The sequence below is a fragment of the Agaricus bisporus genome, assembly GCF_000300575.1.
Source record: "Agaricus bisporus var. bisporus H97 unplaced genomic scaffold AGABI2scaffold_6, whole genome shotgun sequence".
In the NCBI taxonomy this organism is placed as follows: domain Eukaryota; kingdom Fungi; phylum Basidiomycota; class Agaricomycetes; order Agaricales; family Agaricaceae; genus Agaricus; species Agaricus bisporus.
Window position 1 is genome coordinate 1,295,705 of NW_006267369.1, and position 23,154 is coordinate 1,318,858.

The 23,154-nt window shown below is 47.9% G+C and overlaps 11 protein-coding genes across 11 annotated transcripts; 6 read left to right on the forward strand and 5 right to left on the reverse strand.

The window, feature by feature from the left end:
• Positions 1–73: 73 nt before the first annotated feature.
• AGABI2DRAFT_118805 (hypothetical protein) lies at positions 74–808 on the reverse strand (the record flags this gene model as incomplete). The annotated part of the gene is made up of 2 exons (XM_006461891.1): positions 74–278; positions 510–808. 2 exons carry the CDS (start codon positions 806–808, stop codon positions 74–76), a joined length of 504 nt encoding a protein of 167 aa, XP_006461954.1.
• A 351-nt stretch (positions 809–1,159) lies between these two features.
• On the reverse strand, positions 1,160–1,978 carry NUXM (NUXM NADH-ubiquinone oxidoreductase subunit). Its single transcript, XM_006461892.1, has 5 exons — positions 1,833–1,978; positions 1,684–1,785; positions 1,467–1,631; positions 1,399–1,411; positions 1,160–1,349 (listed from the first exon to the last, which is right to left on the reverse strand). The coding sequence occupies exons 1-5, from the start codon at positions 1,966–1,968 to the stop codon at positions 1,268–1,270; spliced, it is 498 nt and encodes a 165-aa protein (XP_006461955.1). The 5' UTR covers positions 1,969–1,978; the 3' UTR covers positions 1,160–1,267.
• Positions 1,979–2,120: 142 nt separating this feature from the next.
• On the forward strand, positions 2,121–2,760 carry AGABI2DRAFT_178912 (hypothetical protein; the record flags this gene model as incomplete). The annotated part of the gene is made up of 3 exons (XM_006461893.1): positions 2,121–2,222; positions 2,274–2,441; positions 2,490–2,760. Coding segments are annotated over exons 1-3 (516 nt in total), but the record flags the coding sequence as incomplete, so codon positions are not given.
• Positions 2,761–3,679: 919 nt separating this feature from the next.
• Positions 3,680–6,396, reverse strand: AGABI2DRAFT_223023 (hypothetical protein). The gene is made up of 7 exons (XM_006461894.1): positions 6,317–6,396; positions 6,213–6,262; positions 6,030–6,163; positions 5,797–5,976; positions 5,444–5,749; positions 5,232–5,381; positions 3,680–5,181 (listed from the first exon to the last, which is right to left on the reverse strand). Exons 1-7 carry the CDS (start codon positions 6,358–6,360, stop codon positions 4,933–4,935), a joined length of 1,113 nt encoding a protein of 370 aa, XP_006461957.1. The 5' UTR covers positions 6,361–6,396; the 3' UTR covers positions 3,680–4,932.
• Positions 6,397–7,015: 619 nt separating this feature from the next.
• Positions 7,016–7,903, forward strand: AGABI2DRAFT_118809 (hypothetical protein; the record flags this gene model as incomplete). The annotated part of the gene is made up of 5 exons (XM_006461895.1): positions 7,016–7,079; positions 7,131–7,234; positions 7,289–7,333; positions 7,385–7,801; positions 7,850–7,903. 5 exons carry the CDS (start codon positions 7,016–7,018, stop codon positions 7,901–7,903), a joined length of 684 nt encoding a protein of 227 aa, XP_006461958.1.
• A 297-nt stretch (positions 7,904–8,200) lies between these two features.
• On the forward strand, positions 8,201–10,238 carry AGABI2DRAFT_193303 (hypothetical protein). Its single transcript, XM_006461896.1, has 5 exons — positions 8,201–8,371; positions 8,428–9,045; positions 9,096–9,341; positions 9,395–9,512; positions 9,566–10,238. The coding sequence occupies exons 1-4, from the start codon at positions 8,243–8,245 to the stop codon at positions 9,509–9,511; spliced, it is 1,110 nt and encodes a 369-aa protein (XP_006461959.1). The 5' UTR covers positions 8,201–8,242; the 3' UTR covers position 9,512; positions 9,566–10,238.
• A 99-nt stretch (positions 10,239–10,337) lies between these two features.
• On the forward strand, positions 10,338–12,230 carry AGABI2DRAFT_193304 (hypothetical protein). The gene is made up of 9 exons (XM_006461897.1): positions 10,338–10,445; positions 10,506–10,528; positions 10,584–10,728; positions 10,786–11,074; positions 11,129–11,189; positions 11,246–11,267; positions 11,318–11,990; positions 12,052–12,065; positions 12,122–12,230. The coding sequence occupies exons 1-7, from the start codon at positions 10,371–10,373 to the stop codon at positions 11,807–11,809; spliced, it is 1,107 nt and encodes a 368-aa protein (XP_006461960.1). The 5' UTR covers positions 10,338–10,370; the 3' UTR covers positions 11,810–11,990; positions 12,052–12,065; positions 12,122–12,230.
• Positions 12,231–13,056: 826 nt separating this feature from the next.
• AGABI2DRAFT_206040 (hypothetical protein) lies at positions 13,057–14,242 on the reverse strand (the record flags this gene model as incomplete). Its single annotated transcript, XM_006461898.1, has 6 exons — positions 13,057–13,092; positions 13,148–13,241; positions 13,291–13,336; positions 13,387–13,455; positions 13,508–13,708; positions 13,926–14,242. Coding segments are annotated over 6 exons (762 nt in total), but the record flags the coding sequence as incomplete, so codon positions are not given.
• Positions 14,243–14,266: 24 nt separating this feature from the next.
• AGABI2DRAFT_193305 (hypothetical protein) lies at positions 14,267–15,003 on the reverse strand. Its single transcript, XM_006461899.1, has one exon. It carries the CDS (start codon positions 14,953–14,955, stop codon positions 14,338–14,340), a length of 618 nt encoding a protein of 205 aa, XP_006461962.1. The 5' UTR covers positions 14,956–15,003; the 3' UTR covers positions 14,267–14,337.
• A 19-nt stretch (positions 15,004–15,022) lies between these two features.
• AGABI2DRAFT_193306 (hypothetical protein) lies at positions 15,023–17,515 on the forward strand. Its single transcript, XM_006461900.1, has 9 exons — positions 15,023–15,500; positions 15,557–15,581; positions 15,637–15,793; positions 15,844–16,020; positions 16,071–16,158; positions 16,210–16,996; positions 17,056–17,192; positions 17,246–17,291; positions 17,343–17,515. Exons 1-9 carry the CDS (start codon positions 15,114–15,116, stop codon positions 17,471–17,473), a joined length of 1,935 nt encoding a protein of 644 aa, XP_006461963.1. The 5' UTR covers positions 15,023–15,113; the 3' UTR covers positions 17,474–17,515.
• A 520-nt stretch (positions 17,516–18,035) lies between these two features.
• Positions 18,036–22,897, forward strand: AGABI2DRAFT_118817 (hypothetical protein; the record flags this gene model as incomplete). The annotated part of the gene is made up of 11 exons (XM_006461901.1): positions 18,036–18,598; positions 18,682–18,769; positions 18,823–18,976; positions 19,036–19,265; positions 19,320–19,477; positions 19,532–19,710; positions 19,765–20,655; positions 20,710–21,567; positions 21,617–21,745; positions 21,802–22,008; positions 22,065–22,897. The coding sequence occupies 11 exons, from the start codon at positions 18,036–18,038 to the stop codon at positions 22,895–22,897; spliced, it is 4,290 nt and encodes a 1,429-aa protein (XP_006461964.1).
• Between the last annotated feature and the right edge of the window lie 257 nt (positions 22,898–23,154).

Consider the following 23,154-nt stretch of genomic DNA (forward strand, 5'->3'; position numbering starts at 1 on the left):
TCGAGATGAAAGATAAATAATCACATAAGCGACGAGACCACTCAAAACACGGCGACACTACTCGAAACACCTCTCAGGGTGAAGTTCCCTGGTTACCGCATGCAGTTGACGGCCAATTTCCCGCTGTTTCACCGTCAAGGCATGCGCCATTAAACAAAGAGCCCCCATCAGAACCAGACCATTGGCTACAAGATACTTCTTGGAAATTGCCTATCAGGGCACCATGGCCAGACGGGAAGAAAGCTCCAGCTCCTCCCGTATCCCCACAAATGTCGAAGCTGTTTGTGATTCAGTGTTGTGTCCACCTTCGAGAAAAGGAAAAGTCACTGGAATGGTTGTCCATGCTGGTTGTTTGTGTTGCTTGATGTTTGACCGCACCACTCCTTGGGTCTATGTTAGCTTGTTGATCATTTGCTTAATTGAATTTATCATCGTGCCTGATTTCCGTTGATTGGGCTGTTGAAGGTCCATAATCTGCCAGATATTCCAAATATAAGAGAATAACCTACCAGAGATCTGTCACCTTGACTACAATAGTATGAAATGGACCCATGTACGCAGGAGAGAAAGGATCAGCGGTAGCAGTAACAGAGAAACAGCGTCCACAAGCGTCGCCTGGACCAAGGCCAGGTGAAGCACCAAACATCAATTGGTTCACAGCTGCGGTGAAACCAGAGGCAGTTTTTCCACAGGCTGGTGCACCGCAACCTGAGTATTGGGTGAAGGAAGCAGATCCAGAGGCTCTCTGAACCCAGGCATTTGTTCCAACAACTGCGGTGAGAAAGACAACTAGGGCAGTCAATTTCATGACTGGAGGGAAATGATATTTCGAAAAGCCTGAGAGTGGCATGTTTTATATGTTGCGACCGGAACCAATTGATACAAGGTCCCACGTATCCAGTTCAAGGTCAAAGCCCGCCAGGATTCGGTGGTTATTGAGCTGATGCCACCGACATTTTCCCGGAATGGGCAAAGAAGCACGGCCCAGGGCATACGCAGTTCACGTATGACTTACATCGTGGATGAAAGCTTCTATTTAGAGGGTGTAGTCAAGGAACCAATGTTCCCTCAGTCATTTAGATGACAGAGTTTTAACAATTGGGTTTATCCGGTCTCTTCTTTTTCGTTGGGAAACTGAATTTAGACTTGTGCTGAGTAACAGAAGTTCATCAGTTGTCATTTTTTCCGAATGATGGCAAAGGACGAGCGAACTGAAGGCCAGAGGATCTAGATGTATTAGAAAGTTCACGGAATGACATCGGATAAATTATTGGGAACCCTCATCCTCCTTTTTCACGCCGTACTTCTCTGGGTCCGTGCCATGGTGCGGATGGTTCACAAAATTGAACCTGGGAAGATTGTTAGAAGGTGTAAAATAAAGAAGAGAACCAGCCTCACATGGGGAAGGCGGCTAAGGTATTCAGAATGAGTAATTGTTGAGGAAATGAGCGAACGGGTATACTCACAAAACTTGAGCTGTGACCACTGTGAGTTGCGGAACGCAGCGCCTTGCACCCATCCAGGTTGATGAGACTCTCCATACAGAGGCTTGCCTTCCCGTGCACGTTCACTTAGCTCCTCGAGGTCGCGGTCGTATTCACGCTTGTTCTCCGACCAGCCCCAGAAACGTGCTGCATTTTGTGTGAATATTTGGAATTCATGAAATGGGATATTGCAACAGACTGCTTGATCGCTGGTATGCCATCATGAATCCACCGATGAAGCCCAATAAACCACCCAAACGCAATGGAGTCCTTAATCTTGCCTTGGTAGGATCAGCCATTTCTACTGGAATATAAGAACAAGGCACTAGCAGCTATCTCAAGACGCACCCCAGCAATACAAAGCAGCCGGGAAGGCAGCAGTTGCTCCCGCCCAAAAGGCATAGTCTGAGGGCCTGAAATATCTAACAACACGCGCCGCATGCGGATCTGCGTCAATGAGCGGGTAGGGCTGTTCAGTCGACATGGGGATTATGTGTGCACTGTGCTCGCCGTTACGGATGATGACGGTTGAGCACATCACGTGCTTGTGGGAACCGACCATCTCAATTCAGCAATTGCATCGTGCATCGTGCTGCTGGACCATCCACAGGCTTTTTCTCCTCCACTATCACCCCCCCGCATTTGAAGACCACAGCAGTCATGAGTGCAACACGCAGAACAAGTCGCCTTAACAGAGCTACCTTATCATTACCCTACGTGCGTACTACGAAGAAACCAGTAAGTCACTTGCTCGTATTCCCCGGTGTCTTCCAACTAAAGCTATTTAAGTCCTGGAGTCTGTCGGCATTTCTCCGATCTCTCAACCCACTACGATCTCATAGCTCGACGGACGATGACCGCCTTTCGTCTGATGAAGAATCAGACTCAGACAACCAGGAACGCGAAGAACAAATTCTCCCTTCACCAGGACCGTCACTTTTCAGCAGAGAGCAGCAGGTAAGATTGCTATTGTGGTCGTGGCGTCTCCGCTCACGCATGTTCAAGTTGACGCAGAACATTCCTGCCAACGGTTCAGCTTTCCCTCCTCCTCCCCCTCCCCCTCCCCCTCCCACCAACAAGCGTCCGAGGACTCCTCAGAGACAAGAAAATACATCGACATCAGGCTTGCCCAGTATCAAGTTCACTTTCAAAGCTAGCTGTTCTCCCTCGCAAAATCTTGACACTGTTAGCAACTTTTTGGTGCAGCATGTGGGCATACCAATCCCAACGGAAGATATTAATCAGATGATCGCGTTAATCCAACAAAGTAAACCCGGTATGTCGTCTTTTAACTCTTTACAGAACAATATATTCATAGAACACAAGCCGAAGAACCTTTTCTCTCCAAAAACGTCTGTGCTACGAGCGCCCCGTGCAGTAAATCGCCAAATTCCCTACTACCTAGATCCACGTCAGCGGCTCCCCGTTTGTTAGCAAAAAATCCAAATGGAACCTACATGTGGAAAGGTGCCGGTAGTTCGAGAGCTTTGCGTTCACGAAATATCTCAATCCATCGATCCAAAACTTTCAAAGCTTTTGCAACTTCAACAGATGCCGTAGCACTAGGCAGTGACCGAAAGCGCCGCAGAATAGGTGACCCTACTACCGAACCACAGGACCCTCCACTCGTGAATGGTGCATCTTCAAATCAAGTTCCATTACCTGTGGCTTCTACCTCAACTGATTCCACCTCGAGAACTTCGACGACGACGTCTCTGCAGTCACCCCCTGTTGTCACGCCCGTTCGGCAACGAACCCAAGTTTTACAGAAGCCTACGGCTCCCGTTGTCCCCTCTCCATTGCGTCAGGCCTGGACAGGAGGTTCGCCGTCCGGTAGTGAATCTGGCTCACCCCAAGGATCAAACCCGGTCAGACGGACGAAGACAGCCCAACACGTTACAGACCTCGTCAAAAACTTCAATTCCCAGGACAAAGTTATGGCTGAACTTCGTAACCCATATGAAGTAGCTAATCCAGTCAAACGCCCTACAATGCAGAAGAGGAAACGCGTCGCGCCGGCTAAGAAGCCTGCCACCGCTGCACCGGCGCCGAAAGAGACCACAACCAAGATTGCTAAAGAAATGTCGGTTCATGCTATCATTGAAGCTACACTACCTGAAGTCCGTCATTCATTGTTCCCCGTTGGAGACCTGTAGAACTGACAAAGCCTCTAGGGAAGCAAACGATCAAGACCTCCCGCAGATCTAGAGAAGGCGGGCAATCAGAAAGACGTGACAAAGGAACTGGAAGCTCCGGCACACAAACGGCTTAAACCACTGACGAATGGGCACAAGGAATATGAAGACTCTTCCTCTCAAGTGGCGAAGGCGACACAAGAGAAGCCTGTGACATCACGTTCACACACTCCAGGAGCACATGTCCCAACAAAACCGAACTTGGGTTCCAAGTTCAATATGCCAAAGGAACCCAGCAAACTGCGATTCAGCGTACAACCAGAATTCACTTCCACTCCCCCATCGCCAGTGCCGGAACCCAAGGCTAAGCTAGAGGTACCAAAGCCAGTTGCCCAACCTATCTTCACTTCAAGTGTCGCTATCACTGTCCCGCCAGTGTCAGAAAATAGAGCGATCAGTTCCATCACAAATGGAGTCCGCGCATCTCCGCAGGTCGCTTATCCCGTTGCCACACCTACCCAAAAAAGTGTGAAGGATACTGCAAGGAGTCAACCGCTTGCATCACTACCTTCTTTTACCTTCACCTTCCCCTCATCCTTATCTTGCGGGAATGTCAAAGTAAACGAAACAGCCAAAGCTTTTCCTCTGGCATCACTTCCTACCTATGACTTCACCTGCAATGGCGTAACTGTGGAACTTTCCAATTCTGTCCAATCATTCGACTGGGCCGCTGCTGGCTTGAAGAAACCCTCAACTTCATCGGGGGGTGGATGGACATGTGGCGAATGCTTCCTATCAAATCCTGCGACAGCAACAACCAAATGCCAGACCTGCGAAGCTCCTAAACCCTGGTGCTAGACCTCCGGAGTCGACATCAAACGGCATTGTTTTGCGGGCGCGAAGTGTACGATTTGTGAATTGCCTTGGTCACGACGCCTATTAGGCTCGGCCTGTACAAGGTTTTGTTAGAGGGCGCCCTCATGAGTTGTCGTCATAATGTTCTCCGTGTGCTATCTGTTGCTTTCCTCAATGCGACAATCACAACACATACCATATATCCTTTGGACCCTCGGTTCATTCGGATACCGTTACCCCACCTTGATCCCATTTCCGTTTCGCGTTTCTCATCTGATATATATTGATCATTATTACTTGTACAATTGTTCTAGTCGAACTGTAGTAGTTTCACGGGAGATCTTCTATCAATCCAGAAAAAGGAGGAGGATCGCAATTCGAAAAAAAAGCACAGACGGCGAGATCTCCACCAAGAAAAAAGCAGTGAGATATTATTGACTCTATGTCATCTGAAACTATCATGGCGACGATGGTGGTGCTTTTGAAAAGTCCAGCCGTCTCGCAATGGACCTGGCCTTGAGTTCTGTGGGTGATGCCAGTTTTCTTTTGAGACCTTTACTGGTGGCCTTGACACCAGGACCAGTGGCATTCATCTCAACGTTCGCGTCAACCTCGTCGAGGGGTCTATTTAAAACCGTTGAACATTTTGGTAGCTTTGAGGGATGAGTTGGATAAGGCAGGGCGAAGAAATATGGATGATGTAGAGCCTAAAAGTGCGAGTCAAGGTAAGACATTTGTAATTACTAAGGGAACTGACATCTAGAGCCGATATGCGCTTGCGAGGTTCGTATATAAGGCATTTATTGAGAAGATTGAGAGTGTCCGCACTTGCGGCGGTGAAGAGGTCTCGTAATGGAGTTCTGGGGAACTGGCCAACGGGCACGTAATCTGGTAATTTCGTATGTCCCTTGTGGAAACAAAACATTTTAGTAAAGTGAGCATAATAGGAAGAAGGATAGGAAAACCTACAGGCCAATCTTCCTCTGTTGGAGTACCTAATGCTCGAAATATTGTCTTTATCTGGTCCATGTCACTCTCTCCAGGAAGGTAAGGAATCCGCAACATAAGTTCTGCAAAAATACACCCCACAGACCATATATCAACAGCAGTACCGTAATACCGACCGCCATACAAGAGTTCTGGAGGGCGATACCATCGTGTGATGACTTGACAAGTCATTTTGTAACCTGGGTCAGCAAAGTCTCGTGCGAGACCGAAGTCGGCTATTTTGAGTTGACCATCGGAGGCAATGAGAAGGTTGTTCGGTTTCAGGTCCTGCGAAGGAGTAAGTGGCTGGTGAGGAGCATGAGGAGGGAACATACACGATGGAGAATCCAATTTCGATGGCAGAATTCGAGTCCACGAAAGGTCATGGCCATCCAGCTTTTTATGTCGGCAGGGAGGAAAACAAGTGAGCGATCCTTGATGATCATTTCAAGGTCAGAGTCAAGGAACTCTAGAACGAGGTTTAGATTGGTTTTAGACGAGAAGACATCGAGCAGCTACCGAGGAGTCAGTTTTGAGTAGAAGCTGCAAGCCAACCAAAGCGACGAACTTCAATGACATTCTGATGCTTCAACTCTCTCAAGTATTTCACCTCTCGGATTGCAGACATGTCAAGGCCATCCTTAAACTGTCCGACTCTGATCTTCTTTACCGCTACCTTCCGCCCAGTAGTAGCCTCTCGTCCTGATACCTAAGGTGAGATTTACGGGGACATCATCTCAATAAACCTGACCTTGGTATACAACAGCATAGGCACCCTCGCCAACTTTCCTATCCTTGATCCTTTGAATATGGTCAGATGAGGCATGAGGACAGCCAGAGGACAAGAAAACATACCAATTCTTTTGACGGGCCTCGTTAGCCTTTTCCACTGCGTCCATGATGATTACGAGCGGCTTCTGTCGAAAGGAACTTGGATAGCAATGTAAGTGATACCTCGATACCAGTTCGGCTTAAATAAGTGCACAGCCACTTGTCTGTCCAGCTCAGGCATGGCCACTTGAGTAAGTATGCGATTACATTTTAGAAGGAAGGGGAAGATAACTGGTTGACGTTCCCACAGCAGATCTTCCCTTATTCAAGGATGGCCACGATCAGCCACCGTGAAGGGAACATCGACTCAACGCCTTAGATAATAAAGACGAAGATGTTAAATTAATGCATTCGAACATTGTATTCATGCACCCCGAACGAAGGTGACATCTGAGAAATCCGTCGAATATCCCCTCGCGTCCCAGTATCTACGTCATAAAGTGTTTCCCTCCATGTAGGCGCTATCTCCGATTGTCCATACCTTGAGGTATAGCTCGAACACTCAGACAAATACGGGCCCACATCCTCCCACACCGGCACCGGGCACAGGTGCCTGGAATATGCCCTAAGCAACCATCAACCATCAACAGCGCCAGAAATTACCAGAAATGGGTCACGACGGTGTCAATGAACTGATGGCCAAACATAAACGTTTAAACCTCCGCCATTCCGAACACTCAACATTCAACTCCCGCCAATAAGGCTGTTGATTTATCCCGGTAAATGCCCCCTTATAAGTCCTTGTATGATATACTAGGGGTCGACAAGTCCGCGTCGTCTGACGAGGGTAAGTAAATTCGATCATGCCTAGGTTTACCTCATTCAAATAGCCTGCAAGTGCGCAAAGCGTATCGGAAGAAGGTTCTACAGACTCATCCAGATAGGCTCGGCCTTCATTTGAGTGCTGCAGACCGTCGGGCGGCAGAGACCCAATTTCATCTAGTAAGTATCTCTTCGGGTCACCCCATTGCACTGAGCCCGAGCATCTTTCCACAGATTCAAAACGCCTTTGAAACACTAAGCGACCCTCACAGGCGAAAGGTGCATATTGTTTAATCTACGTCCAGTGTAGCTATTCTCATCGGACATCAGGCTTATGATGCCTGGGGAAATAAGGCCGATCCAAAAGTCTCCAAAGAGGAGTTAACCAAACGAAGGGCTGAACGAGATGCCTGGGCAAGTAGGCTAGCAGAAGGGTATGAAAGACGAAGAAATCAGGCTGTACCCCCCATTTTCATACCCACACCAAGGTCACCAAACGCACAGTCAAGTACGTCAAACAGCCGACCATCAACATACGCGCCTCCGGAGACTCGAAACAATCAATTTCCACCCACACCGCAAGCTACCTCGTCTTCTGAAATTCGAAATAAACCATCTCCAATAGTACGACGGGAAGCTACCGGGCCTTTGTCAGATGAAGAAGAAGATTTGATAGCTGAAATGCTTCAGGAGATTAGAGCTCAGCTACCACCAGAATATGAAGAACGCAGGAGAAAAGCATTGCAGGTATATTATATAGGACTCCCATCAATGCTGGGCTGATTTCGCGTCTAGAAAAAAGCTGAAAGAGAAACCGCAGACATGAGCTCACGAACGGTTCCTGTATAACATAACATCGAGACCTGCATGAAGCTGGGCTAGGATCACAGTGCATGTAAGTATAGAAAGATGGACTAAGTTGTGTTTAGTGTTTAAGTATTCGATAGGACGGTGCAAATGTTTTCGTTGTCAATATATATATGTAGTTTGTATAAAACGAAAAAATACTGCTTCTCTGCGTTACCGCCTAGGCTGACTGAGTGGGCGCTCGCTCGAAAGCCAAGGAAGGGTCAGAATGTGAACTTGACCATGAGTCCTGTGGCGATGATGCTAATGTCATCATTCAAACCAAACAACTGACTTACCCACCTCGTCTCCTGCCTTTGTGGCCTCGTTTGTATATTGCCCATGGAAGGTCCCCTGGATGATGAGAAGAAACCTTTCGACGCGGAAGTCGCCAACGATGACGACGCCCAACCAGATCCCGATGAACACCTTATGCTCGACCAAGGCAGTGGGCGCGTATGGCTCGTCAAGGTCCTCTCGTGCAATCTCAAAACCAAGGGCCATACAAATCTAACTACGTTCTTCAGATTCCTAAGTTTCTTCTAGAGCGTTGGGCTTCAGTGAACGCAGAAGACGTTCACCTCGCCACAATACGTGTTTACACACCGCCAAGCGGAGGTAAACCGCGCTTCATCTTATTCCTCCCACCAAACCGTGAACCTGCCCCACCCAATAGTCAAGAAACTGCTAATGGGAGCCCTGCGCCATCGGCATCTCCAGCGCCTCCACCCGCGTCTCAACACTCTAATCGTCCTACATTCAACTTCGCCACATCCTATGCTACAACCGGTGCTGAACCAGACTGCTATGAATTAGACATGGTAAATGAGGCCGTAGAAAACCAAATAGTTGTCGCGGAGAGGCCAAAAGATTCTTCCTTGTCCGTCCATGGGACCAACACCCCATTCAATTCAAGAGCGCGGACAACAATCCTTACGGGGCGGATAAAACACGAGTGCAACCTCCGTCCTTCGTTTACCGAGAACTACAGAAAGCAGATGCGCGAACGGCATATCAAGGCTAATACAAAACAACGACAAATCAGAATGATCGAAGATGCTGGGGTTTCTGGCGGACGTGGTGGGATTAATAGGCTTAGTAGTGGGGTGGGTGTCGGTAGTGGCGGCGCGTTCAGGGACCTCATCGTATGCGTTTCTTATCTTCGACCACAAGTTGAGGCTTACGGTCGCCACAGAAAACAAGACAAAAGCCCGCAAAAGGAGGATTCGAGCGCATGGCTCGCATCCCACGGAACCAACTCCTGGATCAACTCTTTTCTCATTTCCGCGATACGCCACATTGGGGTCTACGGCCATTGCGGGATAAAACACAACAACCTGAAGCTTATCTCAAGGATGTGTTGTCCGAAATTGCTTTCTTACACCGGAGCGGAGAGTTTAATGGTATGTGGGAGCTGAAGGAGAACTTTAAAGATGAGAATGTACGTCTTTTACATGTTCTGCCGTTACGAAAGTGTTTCAACGCTCATTACAGATCAATTCCGAGAATGTCCCAGTGCCCGATATTCCTGGTGATTCATCTGGGCCTAGTATGGAGTTGGATGAAGATTATGATGATGAGGATGATGACGAGATGGAAGAGGTCTCATAATTTATCTATGCTGTAATATGTATTTTATTATCACCGAACTAGAATTGCAAGGGCTTACCATCTCGAGTAGTGGTGGGTGACACAGGAGGTTTCATGGCTTATCAAGCCTGCAACTTTTCCAACCTACTTTTTGCAATCTTTCCGACATCCTCTACCGCCCTTCTCAGTTCAGACAGCCACTTCTCGTCTCCCCTGCCTCGCGCTTTTGACGTGAATTCTGCTAAGGGTGGCTCATCTGGTGAGCGTGAACGCTCAATCCCGAGTACATCCTCCATCTCTTCCGCAATTATCGCTCTACTCCTCCCATTCACAAACGTGATATATCTCAAACCCGGATACTCAGCTTCATAACAAGCATTCAGATGCTTTAAACGTGCTAGGACTTCTGGCGGTGTCGGGTTAACTACCGCAGTGGCGCCTTGCTCCGCCGCGCTCAGATTCGATAGGTTTTTAGTCTCGCCTATCCTCGGATGACCCGAGATGAATTCGGATTGCGATGAGATGTCCCATTTCTTAATTTTATCTAGGGCGAGATCGATGAGCTGGGAGTAAGATGAGAGAGATGAGAGAGATTGAGATTTGAGATATGTGGAAAGCTGGGGCTCGAGTTTAACCAGGAGGATGGGAGATGGTTCGAAGAGAATGGAAAGGGTCTGTGCGAGAGGCGATTGGGGATTTGATACGCCTTCGCGTACAAGTTCGAGATCTGGCAAGGAGGACATTTGCGTTCAAGGCGAGTAAGATGGGAGTTCACTTCACTAAATGGACTTTTCTCGGCAATATTCAAGCAACTCGCACCACTGTGCAAATATGACCAGAAATGGTTGATTGGTCTTTCTAACCTTGCCTCCCTCATACCATGTCCAATCCTAAACCATTTGTTCTGCGTTGGGGTATAATATCGACAGGACGGATTGCAGGGGATTTTGTCGAGGTAGGCTGAATATTAAGTCGAATCTATTCCTGACGGCCCTGATCGGCTTGATCTATCCAGGATATCCTCTTGGACCCTAAAACGTGAAGTATTAACCCATCCTATACTACCATCGTTTTTTGATTTTGGGTGACATAGTCGGGATGTGGTCGACGTTATCCATAAAGTCGTCGCTGTAGGATCGCGCACCGCTGGAAAAGCTCAAGAATTCATTGATGCCAAAGCCGGAGGAGATAAGAACATCAAAGCATATGAAAACTACGCCGATGTCTATGCGGATTCGGTAAGTAAATCACGGTATGTGATTATAAGGTTTTGCTAACTCTATAGCCTTAATCAGGATGTCGATGCCGTGTATATCGCTACCCCTCATACATTCCACTACGAGGAAGCCTTGGCTGCGATCGAAGCACGCAAACATGTACTTATCGAGAAGCCTTCTACTGCCACCAGTGCAGAACTTCGTCATTTGCTTCAGATTGCTGAGCAAAAGAAAGTTTTCGTCATGGAAGCCATGTGGACGAGGTTCCTCCCCCTTACACAGGAGGTTTTGAAGGTTATAGATGAAGAGGACCTAGGAAGGCCTATAACATTGCATGCTGATCTGTCAGGAGATTTTCACATTGACAGTGAGTAAAGGTTTCGGTTAGATTTTGACAGCCATATCAAGTATTTTGCATCAGAACTTTCTCTTGAGCACCGGATCCTCAACCCCAGGCTTGGAGGTGGTGCTTTGCTCGACCTGTAAGTCAACCACCAAAAAACTCTGGACCGTCGTGCTAAATATTTGACGTCACTAGGGGCCCCTATGTCATGGTCTGGGTGTGCATAGTCTCGACGGTTAATAATGGCTCGTACTCACGAAATAATAGGCGATCATATGTATTTTCGAGCATTCTTCAAACCACAACTCCCGACCGACCTCGATCTCAGGATTGATGCTCAAATCGCCTCTTACAGGCGTCGACACAAACACATCATTTACGCTCAACTTCCCCGACGCACAAGCTATCCTCACTGCGAGCATTAATGTCAATAGCATCTCTTCTTTCGGTTGCAATGTTCGGTACGAGCGTGGCACGGTCAACATCTCCTCTCCGCTGTACTGTCCAAAAGAATTCACAGTCAAGCACCATGACAAGACCGGTAGAACGATACGACATGTAACTAGGTTTGGTGATTACGTCGGTGGAGGCTGGCACTTTCAAGCAGATGAAGTTGCGAGATGTATTAGAGATGGGAAGAAGGAAAGTGAGATTTGGTCACATCAGAAAATGATTTTGGTGATGGAGGTGTTCGATGAAGTTCGTCGACAGGGAGGTTACGTCTTTCCACCCGGAGTTGAGAAGGTGGTGTCTGTATAAATCTGTACATTTGTGACTGCAATATCTTGCAAGGTATATAAGCTACACGGTAATGTTATACTCCTGTTTCTCCCAAGGACTCCAGTTAAATATTGGAAAGGGGTGGGCTTCTGTATTGAAGACCCAATCCTCCAGCGACACAATGTCGTCTTCCCTAAATAATAAGTATAGATACTTTAGCCTGAAAAGCAAACTATGGTTTCAGCGGAATGTGGGTTTTGATAAAATGAAGATGGACGTACGTCTCTGCCATGAAATAACTACCACGCATTGAAAAAAATGAGACGGGCAAGGGTCTGGGAAGAAGGTAACATACCTTGGCATCTCGTTCTTAAGCACAGGTTTATCCGAGTCAGCAGTGGATAGGCTAGCATAGCCGAATTCTGTCTTTGAGTGTTTCTCAATAGCTTCAAAAATTGACCTGTGATGAAACCAAAATCAGAATGTACAGCCCGTAAAATATGGTGTTCACACTGACCATCCTCTTTCACGCCATTTTGGATCCTTGGTCAATTTCCACATGTAGAAAAAGCTTTCAATGGTCTATGAAGATTCATTCAGCAGCGGTTTCTCATGTAGAATAGATGAGATGTAACATACTTCTGGCCTCAATAAATATGAATCCTTGATTGGCTGATATTCTCTCTGCGTTGAATCTTCTTTCCTTTCTACACTTTGCCCAAGCGAGGGTACGCCAGGTGGTGTACCACCGGGCTTTCCTGCCTTCTCCCATTTCCCCATCTGATTAATCCATAGTCCCTCCTTCACTTCCTCTGCTGTCATAGCTCGCGCAAACTTATTTTCTGACCAATTTTCGAAGTCTAGCATACGGACCTCGTCTGGTGCCAAACCAGACTTTGAGTCGTGATACATAACCCAACAGGTTTCCGCAAGACCCTGCGCTGCCCAAATATGCAATTGTCTCTCCTTTTTTGTAAATGACGAGGAACCGGTCGTAGATGATGTTGGGAGGCTTAAGATGCCGAGGGCAAGTAAGCCTGGAAGGAAGCATGAAAGATGTTCTAGTTTATGCGTTGGAATGCCACTGTTGGTGTCAGTGACATAGAGTAGGTTGCGAACGGGGGTTATATAAAGTAGATTATCGATGATTCCATTCACCGAATTGAGATCTGAGGGTAGAGAATCAAATATGTCCGGGAAAATACTAACAAGTTCATACGCACATAGTTCGAGACCTTGTGGTTCGGATCTCGCAGTTAGGAGGTACTGCTTGAGAAGGTATTCATATGCACTGTCTGCATAGGCACCGACAGAGAAATGTTCTATTGAAAGCGAGTGGGAGATTAACGGAAAGAGAAACCAAGAAACCTGACTCACTATTTGCAGGGTTGCCACTCTGCATATTCCACATGGTTGCATACAAGCCATTAGTGGTCTCAGCCGTGTACATGAGTTGCATGATGCTTTCTGTCTGGCGATTCAAATATAGGATACGACAAGAGCGGAATGACAGTCCCTACTTTGGCAAAATATTCGGACCTGCCGGTTAGATGTGCAAGATACTTACTGTGTCAGTGGAAATGAGCCTCTGAGTTGCTTAAGAATCGGGCCCGTACTATTCAAGCTGGTTGCTCAAGGCTTCTGCATACAACACATGCGGATTCCATCCATCCTTTATTTGGCCACTGAAACAAAACGAATTATTGTTGCGACCCAGAGGTATATGCTTGCGCTCACGTTACAGTATTTACTGCATATCTGGGTAGCCCAGAAGTTGTATTAAATGCGGGGAGGAGCATTCGCCCTAGGTCGTCTGCACGAGAAAGAAGGACAGGTTCTCCCGATAGAGCATATGCAGAGAGGAGACCACCAAGGTAACGGATGGTGGTTTCGAAGAAGGGCGCATACTTGTCCTGCAAGGTGAAGAATGTCAGCTCGCTTTGTCAAGAACAGCAAGAAGTAAACACGAGCCTCGTCCAGAGTGAAATTTGTTTTTGCGACAAAATGAAGGGATTGGCTAAATTCATCATGGAGGCCCATGAGCCACAGAGTATCAAGGGCGTCGAATAATGTTACACCCCATCCATTGAAACTGTAGATATGAAGGTTATCAATGGAAACGTGAGAGGCTAGTCAGCATGTCGTAATAAATTACTTGTTAACGCTGCCTCCGTCAATGGGGGTTAACTCGTCCCGACCTGCTGCATACTTGCTGTATCCCTGCCAGGCGTATACAAATGCGTTTCTGACTCTTTGCGCTCGTTGATTCCATGGATCATTGGAAGAATCTGGCCTCAACGGTGGCGGATATGGCCTCGGAGGAATATATTGCTGGAGTCGTTCCCCAGTCTCAAAAGGGTAGGTGTCAGTGTATAGTAACTTGTGAGATCCGGTAAAGAAGAACCGGAGGGCGACGAGAGAGACGACGAGCACAGCTGCCACAGCAACACGGAAGAAAAAGCGAGAGAGCATAGAGACGGGAGGTAGAGTTGCTCAAGCAGCAAAAGGACCTGCAGGGTTGCGGCATGCTATTTTCGGCTGGGCATCTACAGCGTACACAGTACTATCTAGTCGCAGCTCCTATCCGCTGGCCCATCTCTCCACCTCTCGTCAACCTTTGAACAGTCAAATGTCTCCTTTCCTAGCTTCTCATTCACCTCATTGTGCCTCTGACACAACCACAGGCTCAATGCCGTCCTGTTCCTGACATCAGGTGGATGGGCTGCCAAGCTCTCTCCCAAGTCTTGAGCGCACCACGTGCACGGGTATAAAATTGGCAACGCATGCAACAGTGAAAGCATGTTGGCTCGCTGTTTGGGCGTTGGTTTATCCGGGTAATATGCCGCAGTCGTGTGCAGGAATGTCCATGTTGCGCGTCCCAGCTGCTCGACGTCTGGAGGACAGCCTGGAGGTGGTTCGTCGGGTCGAACAGGGGTGGTGGATTGTGCTTTGGCGGTGCCACCAGCCAGTGCAGCCATCATTGACGTCACGGACGAGGGTCCTTGTGTACCATTCGCTCGACTCTTGTTTGACCCATCGGACTCGGTATGATTGGCTGCTCGTGGCGTCCAGTTGCGGAACGCCGTGCAAATCTTGCACGGTTTCCCGTCCGGTCCCATCACCATTCCTCGAGGAACAGTCTTCTTTTTTTTCGCGTCGTTTTGGCTGGCATCCTCAACAGCCATGGCCACTGGTGATATACAGTAGAGTGATGTCAATGGACGGGGTTCTGACCAAGTTTCCTGTTCCCATCCGCGGTGATGATATCATGTGATTATCGGGTTCGGCTCGGCAGATCAACGCTGTTATAATTGGCGCCTGTACTCACATACTTGATACTGCGATGCTCATCGGCCGTTCTCGTTGCTTTATCCCATCATTGTCCCATTGGCGGTCGATGGCCTCCTCAACAATACGACTCACCCAACGGCCAACTAACTGGAAAGCCGCTGCACCCGATATTCCGTCCACTGTCACCTTTGCTGGACAATCAACTCTACCCAAACTTCCCGTGCCAAAACTCACAGATACCCTAGGAAGATTAAAGGAAAGTTTGAAACCTATCTCTTGGTCCGATGCAGAGTTCGAAGCTGTGGTCAACAAGATTGATGAATTCGAGAAAGGAAAAGGCGCAGAGTTGCATGACAGGTTGCTGAAGCACAACGAGAATTCTCATCATTGGTTAGAACAGTGGTGGGACGATGGAGGCTACCAGGGCTATAGGGATTCGGTATGTTCATTCAAGCTTCGTTGCTCCATTCCGGCCCAATATAGTTTCTTCCACAGGTTATCGTCAATGTTTCTTATTATTGTTCGCGCTTTTGTGCAACTATTTGTGTTAACGTATATCTAATCATTCTCCTTAGATGGCTTTGACTCTCAACCTGCACACCTTCCGCAAAACCCAGCTGGAAGAGCAGCCATTATTGCTCGTGGCGCCATGTTGTTCCGCGAACAACTCCAGCAGGGTTTAATCCCACCCGACGCAACCAAGGAAGGGCCTCTTTGCATGGATTCCTACAGGCAACATGTTTTGGCTTCTCACCGATGATCTTGACCTCACACTACAACAGGTGGATGTTTGATTGCTGTCGTGTTCCGGGACCTGGTGGGTTGGACTGGAGTGTCTCGTACGCAAAACATGGAGAGACCCGCCAAAGTGGACATATTATTGTCATTCGGAAGAACAGGTTTTGGAAGGTCGACGCAACACATAACGGGAGTGTACTTGGAACCAAGGAGCTTGAAAAGTGAGCTTCCTCTACATTGGCATAAGTCATTTCTGTGACGCTTCAGAAAGACAAATTCAGTACATATACGACTATACGACTATGGAATATCCTGGTGTAGGCATTTTGACTGCTTCAAATCGTGATGTGTGGGCAAAAGTATGATTTCCATTGTGATTGAAATCACCCAGGATGATGACTGTCGCATAGGATTACAACGAACTCGCGTCGACGCCAACAAATACGCGAATTCTTCATGACATAAACTCTGCAGCGTTCATCATCTCTCTAGATGATTCCATACCTTCGAATTTCGTTCATAACTCTCGCGCTCTCTGGCATGGTGACATCGTCGATGGCGTACCGCGCGGCCTTCGCAATCGCTGGTCGGACAAGCCAGTGAACTTTGTTGTTTTCGACAATTCGGAGGCTGGCCTGGTCGGTGAACACTCAGTCATGGACGGAACTCCCACTGTTCGATTATGTGACGAAGTACTAGATCTTACATATGACCCGAAGTTCGATCATGGTGCGCCCGCTTCGCTCGACTCTCCTGTTCCTCAACCCCTGGATTTTGAAATTACGCCCGCCACAAAGAATGCCATTGAGAGGGCTGATGCTGCCGCTTGTGAACTTATCGAGAGTCAAACCCTCAACTATCACAAAACAACATACGGCAAAAAAGCTATTAAACAATTTGGTGTATCACCGGACTCGTGGGCACAAATGATCGTGCAGTTGGCTTTCAGGCGGTTCCTGGGAGATAAGAAGAGGTATGGTGGAACGTATGAGGCCGCAACAACGAGGAAGTTCTATAAAGGGCGCACAGAAGCAATCAGAGTTGTGACGAGTGAAGCAGACGCTTGGGTAAGTAGCATGGACGATATCAGCGTTTCCCATGAGGAGAGAAAGAAATTGTTCGATGCTGCGACACAAAAACATGTTGCGCTTGCCAAGTTGGCTGGCAATGCGCAAGGCGTTGACCGCCACATGTTTGGTGCGTTGTCTGGATTTGAACGATATCCAGAATTAAAACCCAATGATTGTGAAATGTAGGCCTAAAGAAGCTCTTGCAATCGGGAGAAGAGGTCCCAACAATATTCAATGACCCTGTCTTCCAGAGGTCAAGCCATTGGGTGCTGAGCACGTCGGCTATCTTCTCAAAACATTTCTCTGTATACGGGTGGGGCGAGGTGAGGTCTACTTTCTTTATCAGGATTTCGTCCTATTCATATTGTCCTGAAAGGTCGTTCCTGATGGCTTTGGTGTTGCCTATATGACTGGTTTTGATGGTCAGTTGACTGCCTTCTTCTTGCATCCTTGGTTTCTGACGATCGCCACAGATTACTTGCAGTATACCATCACCTCTAGGAAGGAAATGCCCAATGCAGAGTTTGTACAAGAAATTGCTAAAGCTGCTGAAGATTTGTATAACCTTCACTCCTCTATAAAGAATCGTCGAGCACAACTGTAGGTAGTATAGCAACTCTTTTGATTCCCGGGTTATTTCCGTCACTATATTATTCGGTGTGGCTGGCTTCAATTGATAGAATGGAGAATGGAGCGATAATCCCGATTGTCGATCGATCTAAGCGACTTTAGATGCTCCGAAGGCTGTTTTGTCGAGTTTAAGCTACAAGTGAAGAATGGTGTGTGCCTATGTGAGAACAGTGGACCAGTTGAACAACGGCATGCGGCGTGGATGCCGATTGGGGATCTGGGGGTAAGAATCACTGGGATTGGAGAACGTGAGGCACATGGCTGCTTGTTCTGGGACTGTCTGTTGATCTCATTCACTACCTTTCAGGGGAAAATGATGAAGAAAGCCCAGGAAGAGCGACGGGCAACAGCGCCTGTGTCCGGACGTGACGACTGAGTATCACGAGCGTGACACAAGTGAAGAGTTGGGCCAATCAGCCAAGTTTGCATTCTGCATCCCTCTGGCACATCTTGTCCTCATACTTACTTCGAACCCCCACCCACTCTTCACCCTGCGCTTCCTCACGGAGTAGCAAATACTCTCCTGGCTCCCAGCCATGAGCAGAGAAAATGATTCCGGACAGGCTCCGTCGCCATGGGCGAGCGCTGTGTCACCGAAGAATACTCCACCAGTCTCTCCAGACAATGAAGCAGCTCGCACTCCGCAAAACGCAGTCCAACCTCAATCCTATCCGAGAATCTCTCCTAATACCTCTTCCCCAAACGCTGCTCGACCGTTGGAACGTCCAAATGCTCCCACACGATCAGCAACGTATGGCGCCCCGGATCCCGATCGCAATCTCTCCAACACTCGGATACCTCAAAGTCGTAGCGAAGACTTGAATCACGGCGTGTCTTCGTCTCCTCAGAGCCCGAGTTACCTCGCGGCTTCTCCAAGGCCGTCACCAGCCTTTCTTTCTTCTGCCAGCAGCAGTAGACCATCAACACCTGGAGGCGCATTGAACCTTAAACCCCTTTCATCTTCTGGTCATTCTGATGATTCAGATCAGCATCTGAGTGTTAACTCTCATGTATCTGCCCAATCTGCATCTTCATCTCAATCCAGTGCTGTCAAGCAAGCTGGCTCTGTTTCCACGACCCCTACAAGCCTAGCCTCGACGTGAGTACGATCATCTGAATAAACTGAACCTCTTAATTGCGCGTCATATTCACTAACATGCTTTTGATTCATCTATTTCATAGAACGTGTTCGGCTTGTGGCAAGCCCATGCATGGACAGTTTGTCCGCGCCCTTGGTTCTGTCTATCATCTAGACTGCTTCAAATGTGTGGTAAGTGCTTTGCACATGGTTCATAATCAAATTGGGACTAACGTTTTTTGAAGGATTGTGGTGAAGTGGTAGCCCTCAAATTCTTTCCTATTGAAGGTTCAGATGGGAAGCAGTTTCCCTTGTGTGAACGGGATTGTTTCCGCAGGCTAAACCTCATTTGTGCTAAATGTGGCATGGCTCTTAGAGGAAGCTATATCACTGCGTGCAGTAAGTGTTTAAAATAAAACTTGTCAATTCATTTCCGGTTTATTAATTTGTTATCATAGACAAGAAATTTCACGTAGAGCACTTCACATGCTCAGTCTGTCCTACATTGTTTGGTCCGCAAGACTCTTATTATGAGCATGAGGGGGATATCTACTGCCACTTCCATTATTCGACGAGGTTTGCGACCAAGTGTGCGGGATGCAACAGTGCTATCCTGAAGCAGTTTGTGGAGATCAATCGCAATATGCGAGATGAGTGTTGGCACCCAGAATGTTATATGATCAATAAGGTGATTCACTCAGTTTTTGTCGTTTCTTAATTATCAACTAAGATCAATTTACAGTTCTGGAATGTCAAAGTCGTGTCACGGCGACCTACGAGCGCAACAGGCGAAGGAGAGTCGCAAGAACCGGCCTACGTTGAAGAGGAGCGAAAAGAAACTGCAAGCTCTTTGAAAGAGAAACAGGTTCGCATGGAACAGCAAGTGTATCGCATCTGGACGTGCGTACCTCAGTGCTCTGCTGTCAACTCAATTGACAAATCCCTCTTTCATAGCGTTCTATCTGCATTTGAAGAGTCGAGCGCGGCCTGTATATCGGATATGCTTCGACAAGTCAGCCATGGCCAGTATTTGGACGCAATCCGCATGGCAGAGAAATTTATTCTGCATGTTGAGGTGCTATTTGCGACAATTGATGATCTTGAGTTCCACTTCTCTCAGCTCAATATGAAAGGTAAGTTACTACTTCAGGGTGGTGAAGAGCGTGATATCTTACTTTCGAAAATAGGCATGTCCCATGTCCGCGAATCTCGCATGTTGTGCCGAAAAACCGTTGAGCTTTTTACGCTATTATCGCATACCCAAGAGACTGGTGCACGCAGGATGGGCATGACACAAGAGCTACTCGCTTTAGTGACGGGTCTGGCACATTACCTGAAGATCCTTATCAGGATTGCGTTAACGGGGGCGCTAAAGCTGGAGAGAGAACAGAGTGCAAGAGAGGCTATGACGTCGTTTTTGGACAAGCTGCATTTGCTTGCAATCCCAGGAGGAAACCCGGGCGCTCGGCGGATGATCAAAGGTTATCAAGAGGATTCATCATCACATGGTGCAGTCAACTTTGGTACACAAGGAGTTACCTATGGTTTTCGGAGTTTAGCACCTGAGAATGCCGGAGAATCGCCATTTGCACCATCTGCCTTACGCGATAACCGAGTATCGTCCCAAAACCCGCCGTCAGATTTATGTGTCAAGTGTAACCAAACGGTGGAGGAGGATTGTGTGAGGCTAGGCACGTACCAGCGATGGCATTCGAACTGTATACAGTGTACAGTTTGCGGTAAAGTGGCACTGATACCAATGCTCAAGGATCAGTCGTCGAAGAGTGGAGACGAGAAAGACACCAAAGAGAATGTGACCCCACCCGCAAAACCTTCTTCTGCACGCCGTCCACCTGCAAACGTAAAACTCTTTGTATTTGATCCCGACTCGGTGGTAGAAACACCCTCGTTTGGTGAGGTACCCAAAGTTGTATATTGCACTGAGCATGCCCAGTCCAGCTGCAAAAGTGGTTTCCAACCTGTTCAGCGACTTGAGCAATATGCATTCCTACTCAATGTGGCGTTGAGGCGCTTATATTTGCTATTGAAAAAGCAGGGTGTTGTTCCCTTATCCCCTGGTGTGTATATCTATTATAAACGCATCTGAGCTGATCCTTACCGCTTCCTTACAGTTGCTACCGCACACGGGGATCAAGGTCCTCCGGCGTCTTCTGATCCTTATCGTAATTCCGAATACCGGCGGGTGAGCAATGTTGAACGTAAATCATCAGCGACTGCTCGCCTACCCAAGCGGTCGACAATTATTGAAAGTCCGGCTGGTAAAGTCGCCCACCCGTCCGATCTTGGTCAATCTGGGCAACGGTCACAGGAATCTACGGCTCAGCACCAGTATCATACTCACCAGCACTATCAGCACCATGCAAATGGTAATAACAATGCTTTGCCCAGTTCAGGTCCCAGGCCAACTCAACCTCAGCAATCGCCTCAACCGCAACAATCATCCTCACAACAAGACTCCCTGCTTCCATATGCTCAACCGCCCCCCTCTCAATCCTCTCAATCTCCTGCCCAATCTCCTCCTCAACAATATGCTAAACCTAACCTTTCTAAGCTTCCCATCGACCCACCGACTGGACAGGCCCTACGACCTGCATTCAGCCGCAATAACAATGAAGTCATGATCCTGGAAGAGAGTGCACCCAACTCACCGACCGGGGGAGAGGAAAACCCACTTGGGCCTGCCAAGGATGGTAAAGCGTTTTCACTGGGTGATATACAATCGATCGTAGAGGCAGCACAGGCGCGCGAGCAACATCGATCCCTTCCGCGAGAGACTTCCCTTCCGTACATCTCAAGACTCGATCCGCTTGAACTCGCTCTTGTGAAGCACCTTGCCGTGCTTGCCCTGATGCGATCACCCTTGAAGGACAGCTTCGACTTGGATGAGATATTGGAGATGGTAGAACCCAAGAAGAGCGGTTTCTGGCAGAAGCTGTTCAAACCTGACAAAAAGAACCCCAAAAAGAAGGGTGTGTTACATATCACTCTGATGTCAATAGACCCTTATTTTGCCCCTAGTAGTGTTCGGCGAACGACTCGACATCCTAGTCGAGAGAGAAGGCGCTGATTCCTTACTCGGTGCAAGCGAAAGTGCCCTTCGAGTACCCAGTTTTATCGACGACGTTATCTCTGCAATGAGGACTATGGGTGGGTTCTTTGAGCTAATTTTGCGTTCGACAGGCGCCTGATTGTTTATGATCCAGATATGTCGGTAGAGGGTATCTTCCGCAAGAACGGTAACATCAAACGGCTCAATGCAACTATAGAAGCCATTGATCGTGACCCCTCCTCGGTCGATTTCACACAGGATAATCCCGTCCAGCTTGCGGCTTTATTAAAGAAGTTTTTGGGATTTCTTCCAGAGCCGTTAATGACATTCAAGCTCCATCGGTTATTCGCCGCTTCCCAAAGTGATTCATATCTGTACTTTATGCTATTCCAAGGCTAAAGTCTTTCTTTCTTATAGATCTACCGTCAGACGAAGACCGCAAACGTTACCTTCACTATATATCACTTATCATGCCGAAACCCCACCGAGATACTATGGAAGTTATCTTTGTTTTCTTGAAGTGGGTCGCATCCTTTGCCCATACGGATTCTGAGACGGGCAACTTGATGGACCTTCCTAACCTCGCAACTGTGATTGCTCCGAGCATCATGAGGGCAAGAGGTCGTGACCCTGTGCGCGATGAGACCTTCGGAGCACTTAGGGTTGTTACAAATCTCCTTGAGTACCAAGACGAGTTCTTCCTTGTCCCGGCGGAATTTGTTCAAGTACTACAGGATCAGGAGTATTTTGTGAACTGCATGGAACTTCCAGGAAAGGAATTCCTCAAAAAGTGCGAAACTTATATGAAGGTCAAAGGTCGTCCTCCACCATCCAATGGTCTGCACAATGGCTCCAATGGAATCCCTCGGTACACCCCTATGCTGGCATCACCAGCCGTTGAACGCCCATCACCGACTTTGCCTTTCGTTTCGGACTCTCGAAACAGACAACCGCTACCTCCTCAGGTACCACATGCGATGCAAACTGGTGTACCTCATGTACCTGACGTGCATGGGTCTCCTGGTGCATTTTCTCTGCCACAGGGAATGACGCCGAATGTGCAGAGAGCACCGCCGAATGAGGAGTGGCAGCCTCCGCCACGAATGCGCGATCCCAACACATCATCCTCTCGATCACCCTCCTTTTCTGATGCTCCGCGACCAAGTCTTGATAATACCCAAGCGTCATCGTCATCACCCCACCTTCCTTCCTCCAACAGCTATCCATCTGCAGTGCGCCAGCGTACATGAAGGACCTGCTAAGATTTTTACTATGGTTCCCTCTTTGCCATGTGGTTCATCTCGATTGGTGGCCCGAAAACCTTATGCTTGTTCTCTCAAATTTGATAGTTTTTTCATACTTGTACTTTATCGGTCCACCAGCTTTGCCGCCGTCGCTCTCTTCCATTATATATAGTATTCCACGGACAACTTTATTCAAGGTACTCATTATACCCTTATCGCATGGAAAATGCACAGAGAAATCTTTTGTATCAACTGCTAACTTT